Source organism: Taudactylus pleione, unplaced genomic scaffold (genome assembly GCF_031769625.1).
Source record: "Taudactylus pleione unplaced genomic scaffold, aTauple2 ptg000257l, whole genome shotgun sequence".
In the NCBI taxonomy this organism is placed as follows: Eukaryota; Metazoa; Chordata; class Amphibia; order Anura; family Myobatrachidae; genus Taudactylus; species Taudactylus pleione.
In genome coordinates this window covers 514,367-537,854 of record NW_028284659.1, presented here as the reverse complement: position 1 = coordinate 537,854, position 23,488 = coordinate 514,367, and the positions used below count along the sequence as shown (strand labels likewise).

Genomic DNA, 23,488 nt, shown 5'->3' with positions numbered 1-23,488 from the left:
TACACAGAATTGGAGAGGGGGGGGGGGGGGAGACATATAAGACACCAAACATAGAGGGAAGAGAAATGATAATCGTACAGCAGAACATGCGAGTAACAGTCATATAAACAATGTAACAAGAAGAAAACTGTGTGGCTGAGATCAATCTCTCCTGCTATTTGTAATCGCCGTATGAACAAAAGAAAAAGAGAAAAGCGGTTGTACCTGGTTGGCGCACGAATGGATTACTTAAAATATAACCTTTATTAATTTATCAATAAAATAGGCTTAAACCATATCTCTCAGTTTAAATCAGTTTACAGTGAAATATATTGGTTAGAAATAAAGATGAAAATCAAAATAATGAGTTAAGGGGGGTATCCACTAGACGATTAAGTTGAACGATTGAACGATAACGATAAAATCGTTCGATAATCGTTTGAACACCATTTGAAAATTGTTTGAAAATTACATCTTTTAGACATCTATCATCATGCAAACGTGCTGGTCAACCTGACGATATCAACAGGTTCAGCATGTTTGCAGATGACTGATTGTGCCTGCACTGAACGATATATCGTTCAGTGTGAGCACCCTGCAGTGTAGTGAACGACTACGATATCGTTATCGTTCAGTCTTTTCACTGTCGGGTAGTGAATGTTGGTGTTCGAATTAAATAATGAGTGTATTAGAAAGCTGTCTGTTTCTATTGTGTCTAATTGTTCTTTTTAGCATTAATATTCACTGTTCACAACTTAATTACTCATCGTTTCTGGTATTTCACAGATATTCTCGCAAACAGATAATTGTGTAATAGAAAACTTAGTATCAGTTGGTATCAGAAATATATTTGTCATTTATATGGTGACATCCTATTACACCAATATAAACAATCCCACTATTCAGATACTGAGGTTTAAATTATACTCAGTAATTATATTAGATCAATCGCATAACTGATCCAGTACTCAGTAGTTAAATGAGCCACATTGACTATTGCCATTCAGGTTTACTTTAATATTAAGAACCCAAAGATTATCTATATGGTATAGGCTAACTATCTGCCATAATGCAAGTGACTCCTATTTATTTAAAGGACACCAAGTTCATAACTCTTCAGGGAGTTATAATTCACCTGGTGTTATTAATGGGAGCTATCTATCTCATCCCATATAGAAAGAGGAAAAGTAAATGATAAATTGTGACCTCTTATTGGCATGTGAGACTCTTTCTCATAGAAGAATATATATACATGTCAGGACAGCTCCGCTAGGGATATTTATTCACTTCCACTATGCAGATTAAATCCACAATTGCTTTGTGAGGGCTAGCTCTGAGTATCTGCTCTCCCCCACTACCAGGGCTACCACATCCCTGGCCATCTGTATAGATTAGTAAAAGGTGTTACAATAATGGGAATACTGAGGTCTCACTGAGACCTATAATACTGTCATATAGTGTAGCAGTCTGTCCGGCAGTGGCGTAACTAGGGTATTTGGAGCCCAGGGCAAATTTGAAAACGGAGCCCCCCCCCCTAACACCGATATGCGCGGGGAAAAATTGGGCGTGGTCACTTAAAAATGGGGCGTGTCAACATGACACACCCCTTTATTACAGTACCCCCAGTATGCAGTTGTGGTCCCTCTTATGCAGGCCCATAGTAGTGCCCCTTATACAGTAACCCCAGTAGTGGCCCCCCCAAATGCAGTGCCCCACGTAGTGTTCCCCTTATGCAGTGCCCCCAGTAGCAGTCCCCACAATGCAGTGCGCCCAGTAGCAGTATCCCCTTATGCAGTGCCTTTTATATGGTGCCCCCAGTAGTAGTCCCCCCCCCTATGCAGTGCCCTTTATATAGTGCCCCCAGCAGTAGTCCCCCCCATGCAGTTTTCCCAGTAGTGGTCCCCTTATGCAGGCACCCTGTAGTGATCCCCCCTATCCAGTGCCCCCTGTAGTGGCCCTTCCTATTATTGCCCCCAGTAGTAGTCCCCCGAGTGCAGTGCCTCTACTAGTAGGTCCCTTTCATAATGCCCCCAGTGGTAGTTCCCCCCCAAGTAGTAGTCCCCAGTAGAGTAGGTGCTCCCAATGGTGCCCCCAGTAGTAGCCACCCCTCCCCCAGTAGAGGTCCCCCCAGTAGTAGCCACCCCTCCCCCAGTAGAGGTCCCCCCGGTAGTAGCCACCCCCCTCCCCCGTTGTGCTGATAGGTTACAAAAGAAATAAAAAAATATATATATATATATCTATAAAAATATACTTACCTGAATCTCTGCTCCTGCTCCTGGTCCTGATCGCAACACCGCTCCCGCCCGGGTGGGCGCGCTCAGCATTATGGGACAGACGTCATGACGTCATGACGTCAGTCCCATTACTGCAGAAGCCGGACGGAAGTCCGGCGGAAGTCCGGCTCTTGCAGTGGGTGCTGCAGCAGTCAATGAGAGTCTATCTGACTCTCATTGGCTGCTGTTTAACACACGCATCGCCGCCAGCGCTGGCGGTGATGCGTGTGTTATGCACAGCCTGAGCCCGCCTCCTGGGGGAGGGAACGGGCTCAGGCGTGCAGCACAGGACCGGCGCTGGAAGCCTAGCGCCGGTCCTGTGTAAATGTGTAGCGCTGACCGCACTCATTGCGGTCGGCGCTACACTGGCTAACTAGGGCGGGCCGGTACCGTGGGTGGCGGCGCCCCCCCCCGCGCCGCCGGTCCAACGGCGCCCAGGGCACGAACCCCGCCCTGCCCTAGTTACGCCACTGCTGTCCGGGCAGTACGAATACAATGTACATTATTCACATTTAACATTGACACATAGTAACAGATGTGCTGACGCACGTGTTTCACTGAGATGCTTTCTGAAGGATAAGCCGACTGTCTCGTCATAATATTTATTCATTAGAAAGGCCAATCAGATCCCCTCAGAGAATCATGTGGGCGGCTTGACCAATCCCTGCCACCACACTCTCCGATCTTACGTCATGGCATGATCATAATTCGTCCACGCCCCACGTGTCTCGCTGTGTGACTGACAGACACGAGGCAGATGTTTGGCCAATTGCCTATACTTCCCTACGATTCACATGATCAATACCGATCGGGTCACATGTTAGTCCACAGCCAATCAAAATAGCTGCCTTACGGAGTGCATACATGAACCACAACAAGTAGCAATTAGATAGATCCCCTTTTTTTTTTCCTGCAAAAGTATTTGTATTAAGTATCATATTAATGTAGCAAATTAAGAAAAAAAATCACAAGGCGTGCGCTAATTTGCAGATTTAAGGCATGGCACGTATGGCCACATGGCTCGATATTAGGAAAGCTGTATGTGGACACATCTATCAATTACTGCCCCGGAAACTGTATTAATGGATAACCACTAGTATTAAGACTAAAAAGGTAAGTATATACAGTAACCTCATACCATTCTAATAGTAAAACATCATGTTATTATCTCCTCCAAACAATAAAACAATTCTCAGTCTCATATTCTAACAGTGATATTAATATTAAATGGGTACCTATCATTAACTACCCCAAAATCAGTATCAATGAACAATTATTTGTGTTAAAAAATAAAATAGTAGGTATATACGATATCCCCATTTTATGACTATATTGTCAATCTAAGAGTAAAACATCATATTAGTATCTCCTCCCAGTAAACGGCAAATCTTCTATCTCATGATTAAAAATAGTGATCTTAGGGATCTATGTACTAAGCAGTGATAAGAGACAGAGTGAAAAGTGATAAGAAAGTGATAAGGTACCAGCCAAGCAGCTCCCAACTGCCATCTCACAGGCTGTGTTTGAAAAATGACAGTTGGGAGCTGATTGACTGGTACCTTATCACAGACTTATCACTTTTCACTCTGTCTCTTATCACTGCTTAGTACATAGACCCTCAGTATTGAATAGATACATGTTATCCTGATATATGTATCAGATGAAGTGCCCCTATCAATACCCCAGAATAGATATTTGTAAATATATCAATATGTATACAAAACAGTGATGATAATAATAATTAAACATTTAAGTGAAGGGATGAACAAATATGTGATAAATCCCATTATTATATTAAAGTGCCAGTCACCGTAGGTCCTCAGAACTAGATAACACTGGTATGATGTCCAATTAATTCTGCTTATTCATCTTAATTGATACATCCATCATATTGACTAAAGTTGTTATCTTCTGTAAAACTCCACTGTGCATATACACAGTATATAACATAATTTGAGTAGTATGTTGTTTAATCCACTGTGCATGTGTAATTACCGTAATAGCCTACCATATTCTCTACCAGTGATACAATACAATAATATGATGGTTCCAGCATGTAAAAAAATAAATATAAGGAGATAGTACAACAATTGTGTATATGGTGTAGTTTCCTTCATATGTACATTGTGCTGTAATGGGTAAGAGATAGGAAACAATAATATGAGTGTGCGCCTCAAATGTGCAGGAAAGAGAAGATAGGGGGATAGAACACAGTGAATATGTGCGTAATATCCCTAACAGTACATGAATGCACCCGAGTACAAATTGGTACCAAAAAATGACTCTCCGTATTGTTGGACATTTCTGAGCCATCACTGTCTATATTTCATGAGAAACTCTCAATGTTGTTAATATATTAAAGGTATTTTTCAATTGTAAAATATTTCACATAATAAATGTATCTGAGGATATAAATATACTTACTGTATATAGTGTGGGTGAAAGTGTTTATACTATTTCCACAGGTATATTCTGAAATAAGTTGCTATAAACACATTCTGCACTATTCATATATATTAATGACACTTATATGTACATCTGTACACCAGTAACAATCATATATACATCAACATGATAGGAAAACGGCATAACTATTGGCTTCGTTCAGTCCTTTTGGGTATAGGCTGTCCATAAGGAAAAACATTTGTGTTTCCATTTTGAGGAGTTCTCGATCCAAGTCTCCCCCATGTATCCCTGGACGTATATGTTTCATGCCAAAAGCTTTCAGGCCACTTGGGTCACTATTATGGAGTTTCTGGAAGTGACTTAGTTGCCACAGATGTTCCAATTCTGCATTGCTAATATCTCTGCTGGCATTGCCTATAGTCCCCACATGTTCTACATCTAATATGCGTAAATGTCTTTCCAATATAGACTTTGCCAGATGGGCATTCTAGATGGTATTTGGTGCCCACAGTGGTGCATGTAATATGGTTTGTGATTGTCCTTATCTTGTTAAATTTATCAAGAACAAATGTTTGGGAGTCATGCAACGACATGTCCACATTCCGAGAAACCAGTTTTCAAGATTTTCTTCATTTGCATGGTAGAAAAGTGACTACAGTATGTACTAGTCGACCTTTGATGTTCCGAGTCTTCTCCAGCTAGTTTCCACTTTCTGTGGTAGGATTTCATGTAAATCCTTGTCTGTCCGTAGTATTGGCCAATGATTCTGAAGGATACTGGTTATCTCTCTCCAATGTGTATTAAAATTACCTATAAATCTGATGAATCCGCATTGGGTATTATAGCCTTAGGTTTATATTAGGGTCTCACGTGGATATGTTTTTACTTCTCTTGGAGCACTTCTGATTATCCTATTGCTATTTTTGAACATCTGACCTGAATATTAATGCTAAAAAGAACAATTAGACACAATAGAAACAGATACAGTAGCTTCTTAATACTCTCATTATTCATTTTGAACACCAACATTCAATCACTCATTATTTTGATTTTCATCTTTACTTTTAACCATTATATTTCACTGTAAACTGATTTAAACCGAGAGATATGGTTTAAGTCTATTTTATTGATAAATTAATAAAGGTTATATTTTAAGTAATCCATTAGTGCGCCAACCAGGTACAAACGCTTTTCTCTTTTTCTTTTGTTTGGTCTCATTTGGTTGTTTAGACTGCACCCACTATTGCATCATCTTGATATAATATTTAGGAGTATTGACAAGGTATATGAGACACTTCTAATATATTTATGTGTGCAGATATATAATTTCTGTTTTGTATTTGTAATCGCCGTATGCTAAGCTTTGCCAGGATCAAATACTGTGGATTGATTATGATGCCTGCCACAGTCTAAATGCATTGAGTGCTGAGATGCTCATGAGGCGGACAGAGTGTGACAGTGTGTGTATGAAGCCAGCCCCTGAACCTGTGTAATTTAAGTGTCCCAGTTTTATGGGATTGTATGACAGTGTGTAGCCCTGACGAAGTTCTAACCTAGGCAAAAACCTAATCCTGTCCAAACTACACCACCCTGCCAAATTTAGTGTTGCTAGGTACAAAGCTTTGTCTGTGCATAAAGGACAAACAGACAACCTCACAGACTTTCTCACTTATTATACAGATCAATAAATTCCTGTTGTGCTAAAGTAAATTGTGATATACTGTGAAATGGTCTAGTTGGGATGCAGTTTATAGACTGGCGGACTAAATGCTGCCGGTCTATATCCCAACACGAGGAGCCTGATGGGGGACTTCAGATAGTCGTAAAAATACCGACGCCTATCTGAATCCCGACGACAGAACGCCATAGGACGGCAGTGCAAATGAGGTAAGTCCCGGGCATCCTTAATTTGAGCCGCGTGGAGGAGGAAGGGTTAGGTTTAGGGAGTGTAGCAGGGTTACTGTTAGGTTTTGGGGGGAAGATTATGGTTAGGCACACCTAGGGGGAGGATTTAGGGTTAGGCACTCCCAGGGGTAGGTTAGGGTTAGGCAAACCCCCAGGAGGGTTAGGTTTAGGGTGCTGGAAGGGGGGTTTGGTTTAGGCACCACCATGGGAGTTTTAGGGTTAGGCACCCCTAAGGGAGGGATAGGGTTAGTGAGGGGAGCGGAGAGGGTTAGGGTACTTACCAACCAGCATCTGGATCATGTCGGGCTTCTTGTGTCGGGATTTGAACCGGTGGCTAAACAGTCGCCGGTATTACATACTGATTCCGGTCTAGTTATCTGTATTTTATCATGTGCTTTGAAGTTATGTACTAGTTATTTATTACTATATGAATTGTGGGTTGTTGCTTGGGACCTGGAAGAGTCCCCAGTGTTCTTGGATCCGGCCAATCAGCAACTGAGCTTAATCTTAAACAATAATAGATATTGTCAGTCAGAGCTGGAATAGATGAGAGAACTTCTAGACCAAAGCTGGGAGTCAGCAGAAGCAGCAATAACAGGTAGGGAGGAGCAGCACAGGGCAGGAGGGCAGTGTAATGCTTATAGGGGCCCCCATAGTACTTAGGTCTCACCTCCTCTGGCAGAACAAGGGGGGGGGGGGTTAGTGTTCTTACTCGGCTCGGGTGGTAAAGTGTCTGGTTACAGTTCTGTGGGGCTTCAAATTAAGGCTTAGACAAGCAATCAGGTCATCATTGCAGCGAGATGCCTCATTGCCTTACACGTCCTCATCCTGTCTCCCTGCAATTATTCCCTAGCACATTTTGTCACATGGCTGCAATGGAAAAAGTGACAGCAATTGTTCCTATACCTGGGGGCTTATATAATGGGGTATAATCTGCTGCGGGATCTCCTGCGAGTCTTCCCGTATTATTAGAGTAATCATTCTAAAGGCAAAAACTTGCAGGTGTTCACGTAGCAGCATATCGCACCCTTATCTTTGCTACGCTTGTAATAATCCCTTCTACCCCCGAATGTTTAATGTGACCATTCAGGCACAAACGGTGACTTACATTATATGTTTGTCTTCCTGCTGGGTGTAATATAGAGGAAGAACATCATGCTCCAAATTGTGCACTATGTTACATAACAGGATTAATAATGAGCACTGTACGTAGCCAAAGAGCTACTCATAGGGTGATAAATACATGGCTAAGTACAGACAAACTGGATTATGCTGTAATTACATTACAAAGATATCGTCTTCAACAGACAAATGTAAATATTGAGAAAGGGTGAGGGCAGGAAAGGCGTAATTAATAGCGGAACAAGCAGGAAGAAAAGGCCGATAACGCAATGTACTTCCGTATTGTCACGTGAATAATGAGACACTATGGGAAGATATTGGAAGGCTGATGGCAATTAAGACAATTATATTCTGTTTTCTCGTAACCACTTAACAGGGTTATATTTTAATGATAGAATTAGGTCAAGAACATCTATTTATAACTGATCCAACATGATTTTGTAAAAAAAATATTTGAAACATATAACATAAATATCGATTATATGTTTACATATTGGTCATTGATATATTGGACAATCGATGGTCAGAGCATTGCAACATCGCAACTGCCCCAGCGAAAGGTCCTCTCTGCATCTGCCAGGTATATACTATGGGGGTTAGAGGCTGCTGGATTTACATTTCCCCGGCGGCTGTGGAGAGTAGCAGCCAGCGGGCGGGGGGTCCTGCTGTGCTCCCCGATCAGCAGGGGTCAGCTGCAGGGCAGACACTGGTGGTGGGTACAGGGGTGCAGATGGGCCAGGAGGTGTCTCTGCCAATGGCGGCTGCTGGAAGATTATCTCCTGGCAGCCACCCGCTGTGCGTTTCTGACTGGTCGCATTGTTTGTGAGGTAACTCACAGCCTGGCGTGGCCAGAAACGATACAACTATGCCAGGTAAGTGGGTAAAGACCCAGAGAACTATTGTTTGGCGTATTTGTGTGTAGCTGAGGATTACATATGCTGGGAATCATTTTCTCTCTCCCTTAGAGGCTGATTCTGAGCCGTGCGCTGCCAGTGGCTGCTTTATCGTAGTTTGCGGCAGTTACGTCTGTGACTTTATGATAATGTAAGTATAAGCACTTTTCCTGGTGTACAGCCGTGCGTCTGAATGTGGAACACCCACTTTGTGCATCTGTATGGCGCGGAGCGCGGCCAGAATGACGTGATTGTAATGTGACACCCCACACAAAGGTCACTTAGCTCTGTGCCACAAACCCCGCACCTCTAACCTGACTGCTAAGTCACCAAGTATGGAGATAAGAGCATATCAATAAGGAGCCATGTGTTCCCGGGACATACCATGTTCTAATGCAACTGGTGCAAATACCTGTACAGTATATACTGGCCGCCTCTGCATGTAACCCACTGTGTACAGCTTTTCCACTGCAATTTTAGATTTGCGCTAGGACTCACCCCTCTGAAATCCTGATCCCTCTGGGCATGTTACATCTGCACCCCTCCTGCAGTGCAACATTGTTTTGCCAAGGAGCAAACGTTACCAACGGTTTTTACCATCTATCTGGGTGCTTTATTAATTGCTTAGTGTGAATGTCAGAACACCAACACTATCATCATTCCTGTACAGTATAACAGGGTAACTCCCAGGGCTAAATGATGATTAATACACAGGACACGCCTATAACCTGACCACGCCCACATCCCAAAATCATATATATTCCTGCCCAGCTGCTGTAACGTGCACAGAACACACTGGCTGTACTGCACAGGTACGTACTGTATATAACACTCCTCCTGTACTACTTATATCCCTTTCACGCTTACATCTAAATCCCGGATTTTTGCACATGAACGCGCATTGATTTAGGTAAGTAAGTATGAATGCAAACAACCCGGGGTGAAGTCCCAGGCAGGGGCTGGCTGGCAACTTTTAGCCTGGGGTGCAAATGCATGCAGGCGACCCTGGCAGAGGAGTAGCGTGTAGCCAGGGTGCCCGAAGAATATGCGTGCTACGGCGCCCCCCCCCCTCAAGTGTTCCATGGAGGAGGCGGGTCCATATGGGATTAATGTAAGGTAAAAATAAAGATTAGGGCAGCCCCCTGTCGTAGTGCCCATATGCAGTGCCCCCGTGTGCCACAGGAGAGAACACCCTTATGCAGGCCTCCAGTAGTGCCCCCAGTAGTGATCCCCCCTATGTAGTGCCCCTTGAGCCCCAGTAGTAAGCCCTTTATATAGTGCCCCCAGTAGTGGTCCCCCATGTACAGTGCCCCTTGTGCCCCCAGTAGTAAGCCCCTTATATAGTGACCCTAATAGTGGTATCCCCTATGCAGTGCCCCTTATATAGTGCCCCAGTAGCAGTCCACCCCCATGCAGTGCCCCCAATAGTGGTAACCCTTATGCAATGCCCCTTAAATAGTGGCCCCAGTTGTAGTCTCCCTCCTATGCAGTACTCCCAGTATTGCCCTTTATATAGAGCCCCTAGCAGTGATCCCTCGATGCAGTGCCCCCAGTGGAAGTCCCCTCCCCCTATGTAGTGCCCCTAGTAGTAGTCCCCTCACCCCTATGCAGTGCCCCTAGTAGTAGTCCCCTCACCCCTATGCAGTGCCCCTAATAGTAGTCCCCTCCCCTTGTAGTGCCCCTTGTAGTAGTCCCCCGCTTTTGTAGTGCCCCCAGTAGTAGTAGTACCCCCCTTGTAGTGCCCCCAGTAGTAGTAGCCCCCCTTGTAGTGCCCCAGTAGTAGTAGTCCCCCCCTTTGTAGTGCACCCAGTAGTAGTAGTCCCCCCCCTTTGTAGTGCCCCCATTAGTAGTAGTCCCCCCCTTGTAGTGCCCCCAGTAGTAGTAGTCCCCCCTTTGTAGTGCCCCCAGTAGTAGTAGTCCCCCCCTTGTAGTGTCCCCAGTAGTAGTAGTCCCCAGTAGTAGTAGTCCCCCACCCCCCTTGTAGTGCCCCCAGTAGTAATAGTAGTCCCCTTGTAGTGCCCCCAGTAGTAGTAGTCCCCCCCCTTGTAGTGCTCCCAGTAGTGCCAGACACCCCCCCCTTGTAGTGCCCACAGTAGTGCCAGACACCCCCCCCTTTAGTGCCCCCAGTAGTGCCAGACACCCCCCCCCTTGTAGTGCCCCCAGTAGTGCCAGACACCCCCCCCCCAGCAGACACACGTAATATAAAATACGAAATAAAAAAAACCACAGACTCTCATTGGCTGCTGACCTAAACAAACACACAGCTGCCGGAGCCAGCGACTGTGTGTTTGTCAGTGTAGCGCTGACCAAACTCCATCCGGTCAGCGCTACACACACGGTGCAGTCTGTGTCACAGTGACACAGACTGCACCGGGCCGCGGCCCGCATGACACTGCGGCCCGTGGGGCACATGGCACCCTGCCCCCCGGCCCAGCCCGCCACTGGTCCCAGGTCCCCGACCGTGCTCCTTACCAGGGTCGGGCTGAGACACGGGAAATTGCCAGGTTGATACTAGATCCGGCAATTTCCCGGCTCTCATATCTGAAAGGGGTGTTGTCATATAGTTTCTACATTTCAGTTCACTACTCACTAAATGTATGTCTGGTTCCTTAATGAAATATTATGATATGTATCTTGGTATCACAGACTGTTATATGCTCTGTGCGGCTCTCAGTTGTGTATGTTACTCTGTGTTTTTGTCATTCTCCCAATCTCTCACTTCCTATGCAGGAAACCGATCAAGAACATTTATTAAACATGGGACTGACATCAATGAACCTACTGATGACTTTTGGTGAGTTCATATCTGATAATACCATTCCTTTATGTATTTCATTTGTATCATAAGTAGCCCATTCTCAATACGGCCCCTTCTGGCTGCTGGTAAATTGTCCTCTTGTCTTGCTGGTAGCAGTAGTTCTTCCTGGGTGCCCGACACTTACATATGTGATTGGATATTATCACTTTGGAATCTCTGGTTACACAGGAGAGTTAGAGAGAGATACTGTGACTACAATGGGGCAGGTATGTGATTTTCTGGTCACAGCCCTCAGATTAGTGTATATACTGTACTGTAGGCTGTGATGAGGTTTAAGCATTTATACTCTTTAAGTAGGTATTTACAAGGGGTGAGCGGGTTCGGATTTCTGAAATCCGAACCCCCCCGAGCCCCCCCGATCCGAGTCCGATCCGAGTCAGGCTCGACTTTTCCCGCCTGACTCGGATCTGAAATCGAGGCAAAACGTCATCATCCCGCCTTCCGAGTCTCGCGGGTTTTGGACCCTATATAAGGTACCCGCGTCGGCGCCATTTTCTCACTCGGCTGTGGACAGTGAAGAGGGAGGGTGGGAGTTAGGGCTGTGTAGTGTAGTGTAGTGTAGTGCTGCTGTTGTCCACTACTTCAAAGTCCATAGGGGCTGGCTGTGTTGTGCTGTGCTGCTGTTGCTAATAGGGGCTGTGTCCACTACTTCAAAGTCCATAGGGGCTGGCTGGACTGTGTTATGCAGTCAGTTCTCCATAGGGGCTGTGTCCACTCCAAAGTCCTGTGCAGTGTCCCAGTCCTAAAGGGGTGCTGTAGTTTTGTCCAGGGGGTGCTCTGTCCATCAGGGGTGCTCCCCCCAAGTGCTAAAAAAATAATATATTTTCTGTGTTTGTGAATTGTGTGCGCAGTAGCCGCACGTGCATCAACAAAGTAGTGCCAAGCGTGCGCCTGTGTCATAAGTAAAGGGCCAGCTGGCTTGACCGTTAAAGGGTGCTGTAACCCCCGAAAGTACACTCCAGTCCAAACCAAAAAAAAAATTATTTTCTGTGTTTGTGAATTGTGTGCGCAGTAGCCGCACGTGCATCAACAAAGTAGTGCCAAGCGTGCGCCTGTGTCATAAGTAAAGGGCCGGCTGGCTTGACCGTTAAAGGGTGCTGTAACCCCCGAAAGTACACTCCAGTCCAAACCAAAAAAAAAATTATTTTCTGTTTGTGAATTGTGTGCGCAGTAGCCGCACGTGCATCAGCAAAGTAGTGCCAAGCGTGCGCCTGTGTCATAAGTAAAGGGCCGGCTGGCTTGACCGTTAAAGGGTGCTGTAACCCCCGAAAGTACACTCCAGTCCAAACCAAAAAAAGTAATATTTTCTGTGTTTGTGAATTGTGTGCGCAGTAGCCGCACGTGCATCAACAAAGTAGTGCCAAGCGTGCGCCTGTGTCATAAGTAAAGGGCCGGCTGGCTTGACCGTTAAAGGGTGCTGTAACCCCCAAAGTACACTCCAGTCCAAACCAAAAAAATAATTATTTTCTGTGTTTGTGAATTGTGTGCGCAGTAGCCGCACGTGCATCAACAAATTAGTGCCAAGCGTGCGCCTGTGTCATAAGTAAAGGGCCGGCTGGCTTGACCGTTAAAGGGTGCTGTAACCCCCAAAGTACACTCCAGTCCAAACCAAAAAAAAAATTATTTTCTGTGTTTGTGAATTGTGTGCGCAGTAGCCGCACGTGCATCAACAAAGTAGTGCCAAGCGTGCGCCTGTGTCATAAGTAAAGGGCCGGCTGGCTTGACCGTTAAAGTGTGCTGTAACCCCCGAAAGTACACTCCAGTCCAAACCAAAAAAAAAATTATTTTCTGTGTTTGTGAATTGTGTGCGCAGTAGCCGCACGTGCATCAACAAAGTAGTGCCAAGCGTGCGCCTGTGTCATAAGTAAAGGGCCGGCTGGCTTGACCGTTAAAGGGTGCTGTAACCCCCAAAGTACACTCCAGTCCAAACCAAAAAAAAAATTATTTTCTGTGTTTGTGAATTGTGTGCGCAGTAGCCGCACGTGCATCAACAAAGTAGTGCCAAGCGTGCGCCTATGTCATAAGTAAAGGGCCAGCTGGCTTGACCGTTAAAGGGTGCTGTAACCCCCGAAAGTACACTCCAGTCCAAACCAAAAAAAAAAATATTTTCTGTGTTTGTGAATTGTGTGCGCATTAGCCGCACGTGCATCAACAAAGTAGTGCCAAGCGTGCGCCTGTGTCATAAGTAAAGGGCCGGCTGGCTTGACCGTTAAAGGGTGCTGTAACCCCCGAAAGTACACTCCAGTCCAAACCAAAAAAAAATAATTTTCTGTGTTTGTGAATTGTGTGCGCAGTAGCCGCACGTGCATCAACAAAGTAGTGCCAAGCGTGCGCCTGTGTCATAAGTAAAGGGCCGGCTGGCTTGACCGTTAAAGGGTGCTGTAACCCCCAAAGTACACTCCAGTCCAAACCAAAAAAATAATTATTTTCTGTGTTTGTGAATTGTGTGCGCAGTAGCCGCACGTGCATCAACAAAGTAGTGCCAAGCGTGCGCCTGTGTCATAAGTAAAGGGCCGGCTGGCTTGACCGTTAAAGGGTGCTGTAACCCCCGAAAGTACACTCCAGTCCAAACCAAAAAAAAAAATATTTTCTGTTTGTGAATTGTGTGCGCAGTAGCCGCACGTGCATCAACAAAGTAGTGCCAAGCATGCGCCTGTGTCATAAGTAAAGGGCCGGCTGGCTTGACCGTTAAAGGGTGCTGTAACCCCCAAAGTACACTCCAAACCAAAAAAAAATAAATTTTCTGTTTTTGTGAATTGTGTGCGCAGTAGCCGAACGTGCATCAACAAGGAGCAGCGCCAAGCGTGCGCCTGTGTCCCATAAGTAAAAAGCCGGCTGGCTCATTTCTTAAAGGCTGGTGTAACCCACAAAGTGCACTACTCTCCAGCAAAAATAAAAAAATATTTTCTGTGTTTAGCCGCACGTATATATCAAATCGATATAACATAAATGGAGGACCAAACTTTCTCCGATAAAAATAAAATAGAGAAAGATCAAGAACCACTTCCTCCTAGTGCTGAAGCTGCTGCCACTAGTCATGACATAGACGAAAACATGCCATCAACGTCGTCTGCCAAGGCCGATGCCCAATGTCATAGTAGTGGGCACATACAATCCCAAATGACAAAGTTCAGGAAAATGACCTTGAAAAAAACATTTATATCATCTGAAGAGAAACGTAAACTTGCCAATATGCCATTTACGACACGGAGTGGCAAGGAACGGCTAAGGTCGATCCCTAGTATGTTCATGACTAGTGGTTCAGCTTCACATGACGATGGAAGCCCTCCTCCCACTAAAAGAATCAAAAGAGTTAAGCTGGCAAAAGCACAGCGAAGAACTGTGCTTTCTAAGAAGATATCACAAATCCCCAAGGAGAGTCCAAGTGTGGTGGTGGTTGCGATGCCTGACCTTCCCAGCACTGGACGGGAAGAGGTGGCTCTTTCCACCATTTGCACGCCCCCTGCAAGTGCTGAAAGGAGCACCCACAGTCCACTTGCTGATATGCAAATTGAAGATGTCACTGTTGAAGTACAACAGGATGAGGATACTGGTGTAGCTGGCGCTGAGGAGGAAGTTGGCGAGGAGGATTCTGATGGTGATGTGGTTTGTTTAAATCAGGCTCCGGGGGAGACAGTTGTTGTCCGTGGGATGAAAAAGCCCATCACGGTCATGCCTGGGCAGAAGACCAAACATTCCACCTCTTTGGTCTGGCAATATTTCTATCCAAATCCGGACAACAACTGTCTTGCCATATGTACCATATGTAAAGGTGAAATAAGTAGGGGTAGGGACGTCAACCACCTAGGAACATCCTCCCTTATACGGCACCTGCAGCGCGTTCATGAAAAGTTACTGTCAAGTTCAGAAACTTTGGCTAAGACCGTAAGCAGTCCAGAGACACCTAAATCCCGTTGTCCTGTTGTATCCAAGCGCCTGCAAACCACACCGTCAACTCCCTCCTCGTCAATTTCCTCCTTAGTCAGGATCGGAAGTAGTCCTGCAGGCCATGTCACTGGCATGACTGACTCTCCTATCCGGGATTCCTCCGGAGGATCCTGCATTGCTACGCCTACTGCTGCCGCTGCTGCTGTTGCTGCTGCTGGGAGTCGTTCATCATCCCAGAGAAGAAGTAGGAACACCACTACTTTTACTAAACAATTGACCCTCCAACAGTCCTTAGCGAGGAGGATGAAGTACGACAGCAGTCATCCTGAAGCAAAACGTATAACTGAGGCCTTGACTGCTATGTTGGTGTTAGACGTGCGTCCGGTATCCGCCATTAGTGCAGTGGGATTTAGACAATTGATGGAGGTAGTGTATCCCCGGTTCCAAATCCCATCTAGATTCCACTTCACTAGGCAGGCGATACCGAGACTGTACAGAAACGTCAGAAAAAGTGTCCTCAGTTTCCTGAAAAATGCCGTTGTACACAATGTCCACTTAACCACGGACATGTGGACAAGTGGAACAGGGCAGACTAAGGACTATATGACTGTGACAGTCCACTGGGTAGATGTATCACCTTACGCAGCAACAGCAGCAGTGTCACCAGTAGCAGCTTCTCAGAAACGCCAGCTCGTTACAAGGCAGGCTACGCTGTGTATCACCGGTTTCAGTAAGAGGCACACCGCCGACAACCTCTTAGAGAAACTGAGGGAAATCATCGCCCAGTGCTTACCCCACTTAGACTCTCCTGGGGATTTGTGATATCTGACAACGCCACCAATATTGTGCGGGCATTACATCTGGGCAAATTCCAGCACGTCCCATGTTTTGCTCACACAATAAACTTGGTGGTGCAGAATTTTCTGAAAAGCGACAGGGTCGTGCAGGAGACGCTTTGGGTGGCCCGAAAAATTTCTGGCCACTTTCGCCATTCAGCGACTGCGTGCCGAAGACTGGAGCGCCAGCAAACACTCTTGAACCTGCCCCGCCATCACCTGAAGCAAGAGGTTGTGACGCGGTGGAACTCAACCCTCTATATGCTTCAGAGGATGGAGGAGCAGCAAAAGGCCATACAAGCCTATACATCCACCTATGACATAGGCAAAGGAGGGGGTATGCACCTGACTCAAGCGCAGTGGAGAATGATTTCCGTGTTGTGCAAGGTTCTCCAGCCCTTCGAACTTGCCACACGTGAAGTCAGTTCAGACACTGCCAGCTTGAGTCAGGTCATTCCACTCATCAGGTTTTTGCAGAAGCAGCTGGAGAAAGTGAAGGAGGAGCTAAGACGGAGAGATTCCGCTCGGCATGTGGGACTTGTGGATAAAGCCCTTCATTCGCTTTGCCAGGATTCCAGGGTGGTCAATCTGTTGAAATCAGACCACTACATTTTGGCCACCGTGCTCGATCCTAGGTTTAAAGCCTATGTGGTGTCTCTCTTTCCGGCCGACACAAGCCTGCAGAGGTGCAAAGACCTGCTGGTGAACTCACTGTCAGTTGAAGCGGAGCGTGACAAGTCAACGGCTCCTTCTTCATTTTCTCCCGCAACTGGGGCTGCCACGAAAAAACTTAGGTATCCTAAGCAACCCACTGGCGGTGATGCAGGGCAGGCAGGACCAAGTTTGGACATCTGGTCCAGACTGAAGGACCAGGCAACAATTTCTGACATGTCTACTGTCACTGCATATGATACTGTCACCATTGACAGAATGGTGGAGGATTACATCGGTGACAGCATCCAAGTAGGCATGTCAGACAGTCCATACCTGTACTGGCAGGAAAAAGAGGCAATTTGGAGGCCCCTGTACAAGCTGGCTCTATTTTACCTGAGTTGCCCCCCCTCCAGTGTGTACTCCGAAAGAGTGTTTAGTGCAGCCGGGAACCTTGTCAGCGAAAGGCGTAGGAGGTTGCTTCCACAGAATGTGGAGAAGATGATGTTCATCAAAATGAATTATCAGCTCTTCCAGGGAGACCAGCCTCCAGAAGGTACAGAGGGACCTGTGGTGGTGGATTCAAGTGGGGACGAGTTAATACTTTGTGAGGATGAGGATGTACACACTGAAGAGGGTGAGGAATTGGTGGATGAGGAGGATGAGGATGACATCTTGCCTCCGTAGAGCCAGTTTGGGCAGGGACACATTAATTGCCAGCTTGTTTTGTGGGGGCCCAAACGAACCAATCATTTCAGCCACAGTTGTGTGGCAGACCCTGGCACTGAAATGATTGGTTTGTTAAAGTGTGCATGTCCTGTTTATACAACATAAGGGTGCGTGGGAGGGCCCAAGGACAATTCCATCTTGCACCTCTTTTTTTTCTTTTGCATTATGTACAGTTTGGGGCCTAGTTTTTCTAACTGCCATCCTGTCTGCCACTGCAGTATCACGCCTAGATGGGTCACGTGTTTGTGCCGCCCACTCGTGTCGCTTAGCATAGTCATCCAGCTACCTCGGTGCAACCTTTTGGACATAAAAACACTATTGTGAGGTGTTCAGAATAGACTGGAAATGAGTGGAAATTAAGGTTATTGAGGTTAATAATAGCATAGGAGCAGAAAAACCTACAAATTCTGTGATTTTAGCTGTTTTTATGCTTTTTTTCAAAAAAATACAGATCCAAAACACAAAACCCAGAACCCAAAACACGGAAGGGTGGTTTTGGCAAAACCAATCCAGATCCAAAACACGAAGAAAGATCCAGATCCAAAACCAAAACACAAAACACGAAAAGTGGCCGGTGCACACCCCTAGTATTTACTCATGTAGACAATATGCTGGGTTGACATTTTAAACTCGGCACTCCATTGTGGTGGAATGTTTTCCTATAGGTACCCCGACTTTGCTTATATTTTATTCTGTGGGCACTTTGCTGCTACCGTATATTACAGTACACATACCCATATGCCTATCTCTACAAGGATGGTAATTATTCCTATAGGCACTATGCTGCTATGGTACAGTACACATACCCCTATGCCTATCTCTACAAGGATGGTAATTATTCCTATAGGCACTTTTCTGCTACCGTATATTACAGTACACATACCCCTATGCCTATCTCTACAAGGATGGTAATTATTCCTATAGGCACTTTGCTGCTACCGTATATTACAGTACACATACCCCTATGCCTATCTCTACAAGGATGGTAATTATTCCTATAGGTACTATGCAGCTATGGTACAGTACACATACCCCTATGCCTATCTCTACAAGGATGGTAATTATTCCTATAGGCACTATGCTGCTATGGTACAGTACACATACCCCTATGCCTATCTCTACAAGGATGGTAATTATTCCTATTGGCACTTTGCTGCTACCGTATATTACAGTACACATACCCCTATGCCTATCTCTACAAGGATGGTAATTATTCCTATAGGCACTATGCAGCTATGGTACAGTACACACACCCCTATGCCTGTCTCTACAAGGATGGTAATTATTCCTATAGGCACTATGCTGCTATGGTACAGTACACATACCCCTATGGCTATCTCTACAAGGATGGTAATTATTCCTATAGGCACATTGCTGCTATGGTACAGTACACATACCCCTATGCCTGTCTCTACAAGGATGGTAATTATTCCTATAGACACTTTGCTGCTATGGTACAGTACACATACCCCTATGCCTATCTCTACAAGGATGGTTATTATTCCTATAGGCACTATGCAGCTATGGTACAGTACACATACCCCTATGCCTGTCTCTACAAGGATGGTAATTATTCCTATAGACACTTTGCTGCTATGGTACAGCACACATACCCCTATGCCTATCTCTACAAGGATGGTTATTAATCCTATAGACACTTTGCTGCTATGGTTCATTTCAAATCCTGACGCCAGAAGCCCATAGGTCCAGTACACTGTCCCTCTCCCTTTCCGCCCCAACCCTAAGCTCCCCAGGGGGTGCCTAAGCCTAATCCCCCCCATCCCGCAGCCTAATCCTACCCCTTCCTCGGGGGGTGCTTCTAACCCTAATCTCTCATGGGGGTGCCTAACCCTAACCTCCCCATCCCTGGGCTAAGTGTAATACTTACCCATATATTTACCTTTGGGATGTCGGAGGTCGGGTTGTCAATGTCGGAATCCTGATGTCTTCGGGATATCGGCTTTGGTATTATGCCGGGCGTCGGGATTCTGGCATCGATGTATCGATGGTCGCGATCCCGTCCGCTAGCATATTAAACATATCTCGGTACAGTACACATACCCCTATGCCTATCTCTACAAGGATGGTAAATATTTCTGTAAGCACTGTTGCTGGGATAATATGTAACCCTGGAGGCACCTCTAATGGGATTTTATTGAGGGCTCCATTTGAGAATGAGTCGTAAGCCCTTTAGCACTCTCTAATGGGGCTGTGATGACCTTAGTGCGGTTTTTAGCAAACAGTATTAAGCTCAGCTTGTCGCTGATTGTGACTGAACTGCTTATGTCATGGCATCTGGTGATGGCGTTAGCAGTATGGATCCCATCGCCAGCAATGTGGACCCAGCACAGCCTTCCAGCTCTTGCAGCTCAGCAGAGGACACCAAGGTGGAGGGAGACACCGCTAGATGTTGTCGGATAGGTACGCTATGGTAAATACCGGTGACATTGTCATTGGTATCACCGTGATAATAAATGAATTATGCTGCAAGATATTTGTACCATTGTCATATGGAGCCCATAATCTTCTACTGGGACAGTATTTAATCATCATATTCATCATTCTACCAATACAAAACGTATAAATCTTCTCTGTTTTGCAGGTCTGGGCTTCATGCTAATAAATTCAGCAAGTACACAAAGTAAGTATACAATAACGCTACTAATTAGTTAATGTTACGCTGTGGTAGGGGTATGTGAGGGTTAAGGTTAGGGTAAGCCTCAGAGTACTTACAGAAATTGTTTGCATTTTAACCATCTGGATTCCGCTGCTGGCAGGCTGACCATCCTGAGGCCGTACCCAACCCGCTGGGAAAGTCATGCATCACCTCATTAGAGACAGGATGAATCTTTGGTCTACAGAGTATTGTACTACTGTCACTATGTTATTGTATTATTACAGCCACCCCTATGGAATGTGGAGAGAACAAAGTATATAACCCGTGTGGAAGTTCCTGTCCTCCATCCTGCATGAATTACAGAGAGTCTCCTGTCTGTATTAATAAGAAGTGTCAGGAGGGCTGTTTCTGTAAGGAAGGCTTATTCCTGGATGCCAATGGGAGCTGTGTGGATAAGGAAAAGTGCGATTCCTGCTGTGGGAACACAACGTACACAGAGTGCGCCAGCGCTTGTGGTCGAAACTGCGAAGACATTGGTAAAAAGATAGAAATCTGCACCATGCAATGTATAACAGGCTGTATCTGTAAGCCAGGGTATTATAAGAATATGGAGGGGAAATGTGTGCTTCCTGAGGATTGCCCTAAGAATAAATAAAGAGCAATAAAGATTTTTGAAAAGATCTATGTTGGGTCTGTGATTCTCTATTCTCTATGTTCCACTAAGTGACCTTATCAGATTGGTCAGGACCTCAGAACCATTAGTAGTAAGTATTAGCGTGTCCTAGCCTACAGACCAACATTGCAAGTGCAATAATCAGATACACTAGTCCTTACCACCAAGCTACCCGCGCCATGTCCATATTTCCCCAAACCAAGATTAAAAGGAAAGAGATGTATTGTGGGGCTGATGAAAGAAAAGGAAGAAGCCGTATATCTGGAAGAAACCAAGTCACACTGCGGGGGGGGGGGAATACATACATTATTTCTGCATGTAGAGTGAATACTGGCTGCTTTTGATTTCTTCTTACAGATGTGATCTAGGACAGGTCCCTCCTGAATCTAACTCTCTCTGCTCATGTTATATCTGCCACCGCAGCCCCCCCTCCCATCCCCTCCCACAGTGCAACATGGTTTTACTAAGGTGCAAAATACCTGTTCTTATTTGCTTTACTCCCGACTTAGAATCAGGACCTATGCATGTTACCTGGGTAAACTGAGTAGGGTACAAGGTCGTAGCTACATTAAGTGCAAGAGGTGCGGTTGCTACGGGGCTCATCCCTGCCCCTGAACCTACCGGCCCTGCCCCTGAACCTACCGGCCCTGGCCCTGAACCTACCGGCCCTGGCCCTGAACCTACCGGCCCTGGCCCTGAGCCTAGTTACAGCTTCTGTCCTTACCAGTGTGCTGCTGCCTGGGAGGAGGTGTAGCTGTGTATGGTTACAAGCTTACCCACTCACCCACATCTCCTACAAGGAGCACAACTACTAGGATTAGGGAGACTACATCTTTTCTTTTTAAATATTTTTGTTTTCATTTATATTACTTAATATAGTCTAATCAATATTCATTTACACATTGTATGTCACCTAAGCTGGCAGATAGTTAGATCAATAATAATCATAATGTATAAACTGTAGAAACATTTTGCTGTGGGGCCCCTATAGGTATTGCTGCGCCCCTGGCAGGGGACTTAAACTACTTACCACTGAGAATGTTGGGAGGAAGAACTACATGAAGTGAAGGTAACCAGCATGTGAATGAAACCTATTAACTCACTAGAGAGTGATTTACTATTTATCAGGTTTTTGACCCGATAATCAAAATTTGTATTTGTCGTTATTGTCAGTAATAACAAATTAAATACCGCCATCATGGAGTCCGTCCCTGCGATGTGTAAAAACCAACTGAAACATTAGCGATCACTTTACTTTTCATTTTCCGCACTACTGCGCACGTACAGGCTGCTAAACGCACATGCGAGAGTGGTGAGTGACCCGGTGCTGTTAGTGAAATGCTGCCGATAGGCTATAATGGCGAACGCCATCTTCAGACCAGGGGCCGAAGCATTCTGTAGCCTGGTAAATTCAGCCATAAAGCTGCTGCTATTGTGGTGGAAAATGGGGGAATGAGGCAAATATCTCTAATATCTACTGAGGTCCCCTGTAGATATGTTTGGGGATCACACACCACACACCCTGAACCCATATTATACTCTGGAGTCCCACGTTGGTGCCGGTGTCAGCACTGCCAAAAAAAGCCTGGAAAATAGCTGCCATTTTCACGGTGACCTGTACATGCACTGTAGACTATGGGCACAGACTAGTGCCCAGATTATACCACTGCGGCACTGATCCCAGTGCGTGTACCGGCCACCGGAGAGAGAGGAGGGGGTCCTGGACAGAGACTGAACCTGGGCTCCCTCCTCTCTTGAAACGCCCCTCACAATAAGCAACAGGGAGTTGGCAGTCACGTGTTAGGTGCCCTTATGGGGAGTAAAGAGTCGAAGAAAATGTAAAGAGAAGCACATGAGGGAAGAGGTCCCTGCTCGTGAGAGCTTACATTCTAATGGGGAGGGGCAGACAGACAGGGTTGACACAGAAGGGGAAGATAGCGAGGAAATAGCATGAAGAGAGTTAGGAAGAGAGCTGGAAGGCCTTGATGAAGTAGTGGGTCTTGACAGTCCATTTGAAGATATGCAGTGAGGTGGAGAGTCTGATAGGGAGAGGGAGAGCATTCCAAAGATAGGGAGCAGCACGGGCAAAATCTTGGATGCGGGAGTGGGAGGAAGTAATCAGTTGGCAAGAGAGGCGGCATGCATTTGTTGAGCAAAGTGGACGGGCAGGAGTGTGAAGGGAGAGAAGGTCAGAAATGTATGCGGGAGAGGAATTAGTGAGGGCTTTGTAGGCGAGTGTAAGAACCTTGAATTGGCATCTGAAGGGGAAGGGGAGCCAGTGAAGGGCTTGAAGGAGAGGGGAAGCAGATGTAGAACATCTGGAGAGGAAGATGAGCCGAGCAGCAGCATTGAGGATAGATTGTAGTGGAGAGAGGTGAGAGACTGGGAGGCCAGCTAGGAAAAGGTTACAGTAGTCCAATCTGGAGATGATCAGTGAGTGGATGAGTGTTTTAGTGGCATCCTGGGTGAGGAAGGGTCTAATCCTGGAGATATGTTTTAGGTGGAAATGGCAGGACTGCGAGAGGTGCTGAATGTGTGGTTTAAATGAGAGGGAAGAGTCTAGGATAACTCCAAGACAGCGCACTTTGGGGCTAGAGGAGATAGTTGTGCCATCAATAGATAATGAAATTGTGGGAAGTGAGGTAGTGGAAGAGGGTGGAAAGATGATCAGCTCAGTCTTAGATATTTTAAGTGTAAG

The 23,488-nt window shown here is 45.8% G+C and overlaps 1 protein-coding gene across 1 annotated transcript in view; it reads left to right on the top strand.

The window, feature by feature from the left end:
* LOC148514834 (mucin-6-like) overlaps positions 1–20,772 on the top strand; it is a 29,710-nt gene extending 8,938 nt beyond the window's left edge. Inside the window, exon 5 of the mRNA XM_088480876.1 lies at positions 20,402–20,772. Within this exon, the coding sequence (XP_088337002.1) occupies positions 20,402–20,772 (371 nt within the window). The remainder of the gene's footprint in view (positions 1–20,401) is intronic.
* The last annotated feature ends 2,716 nt before the right edge of the window (positions 20,773–23,488 follow it).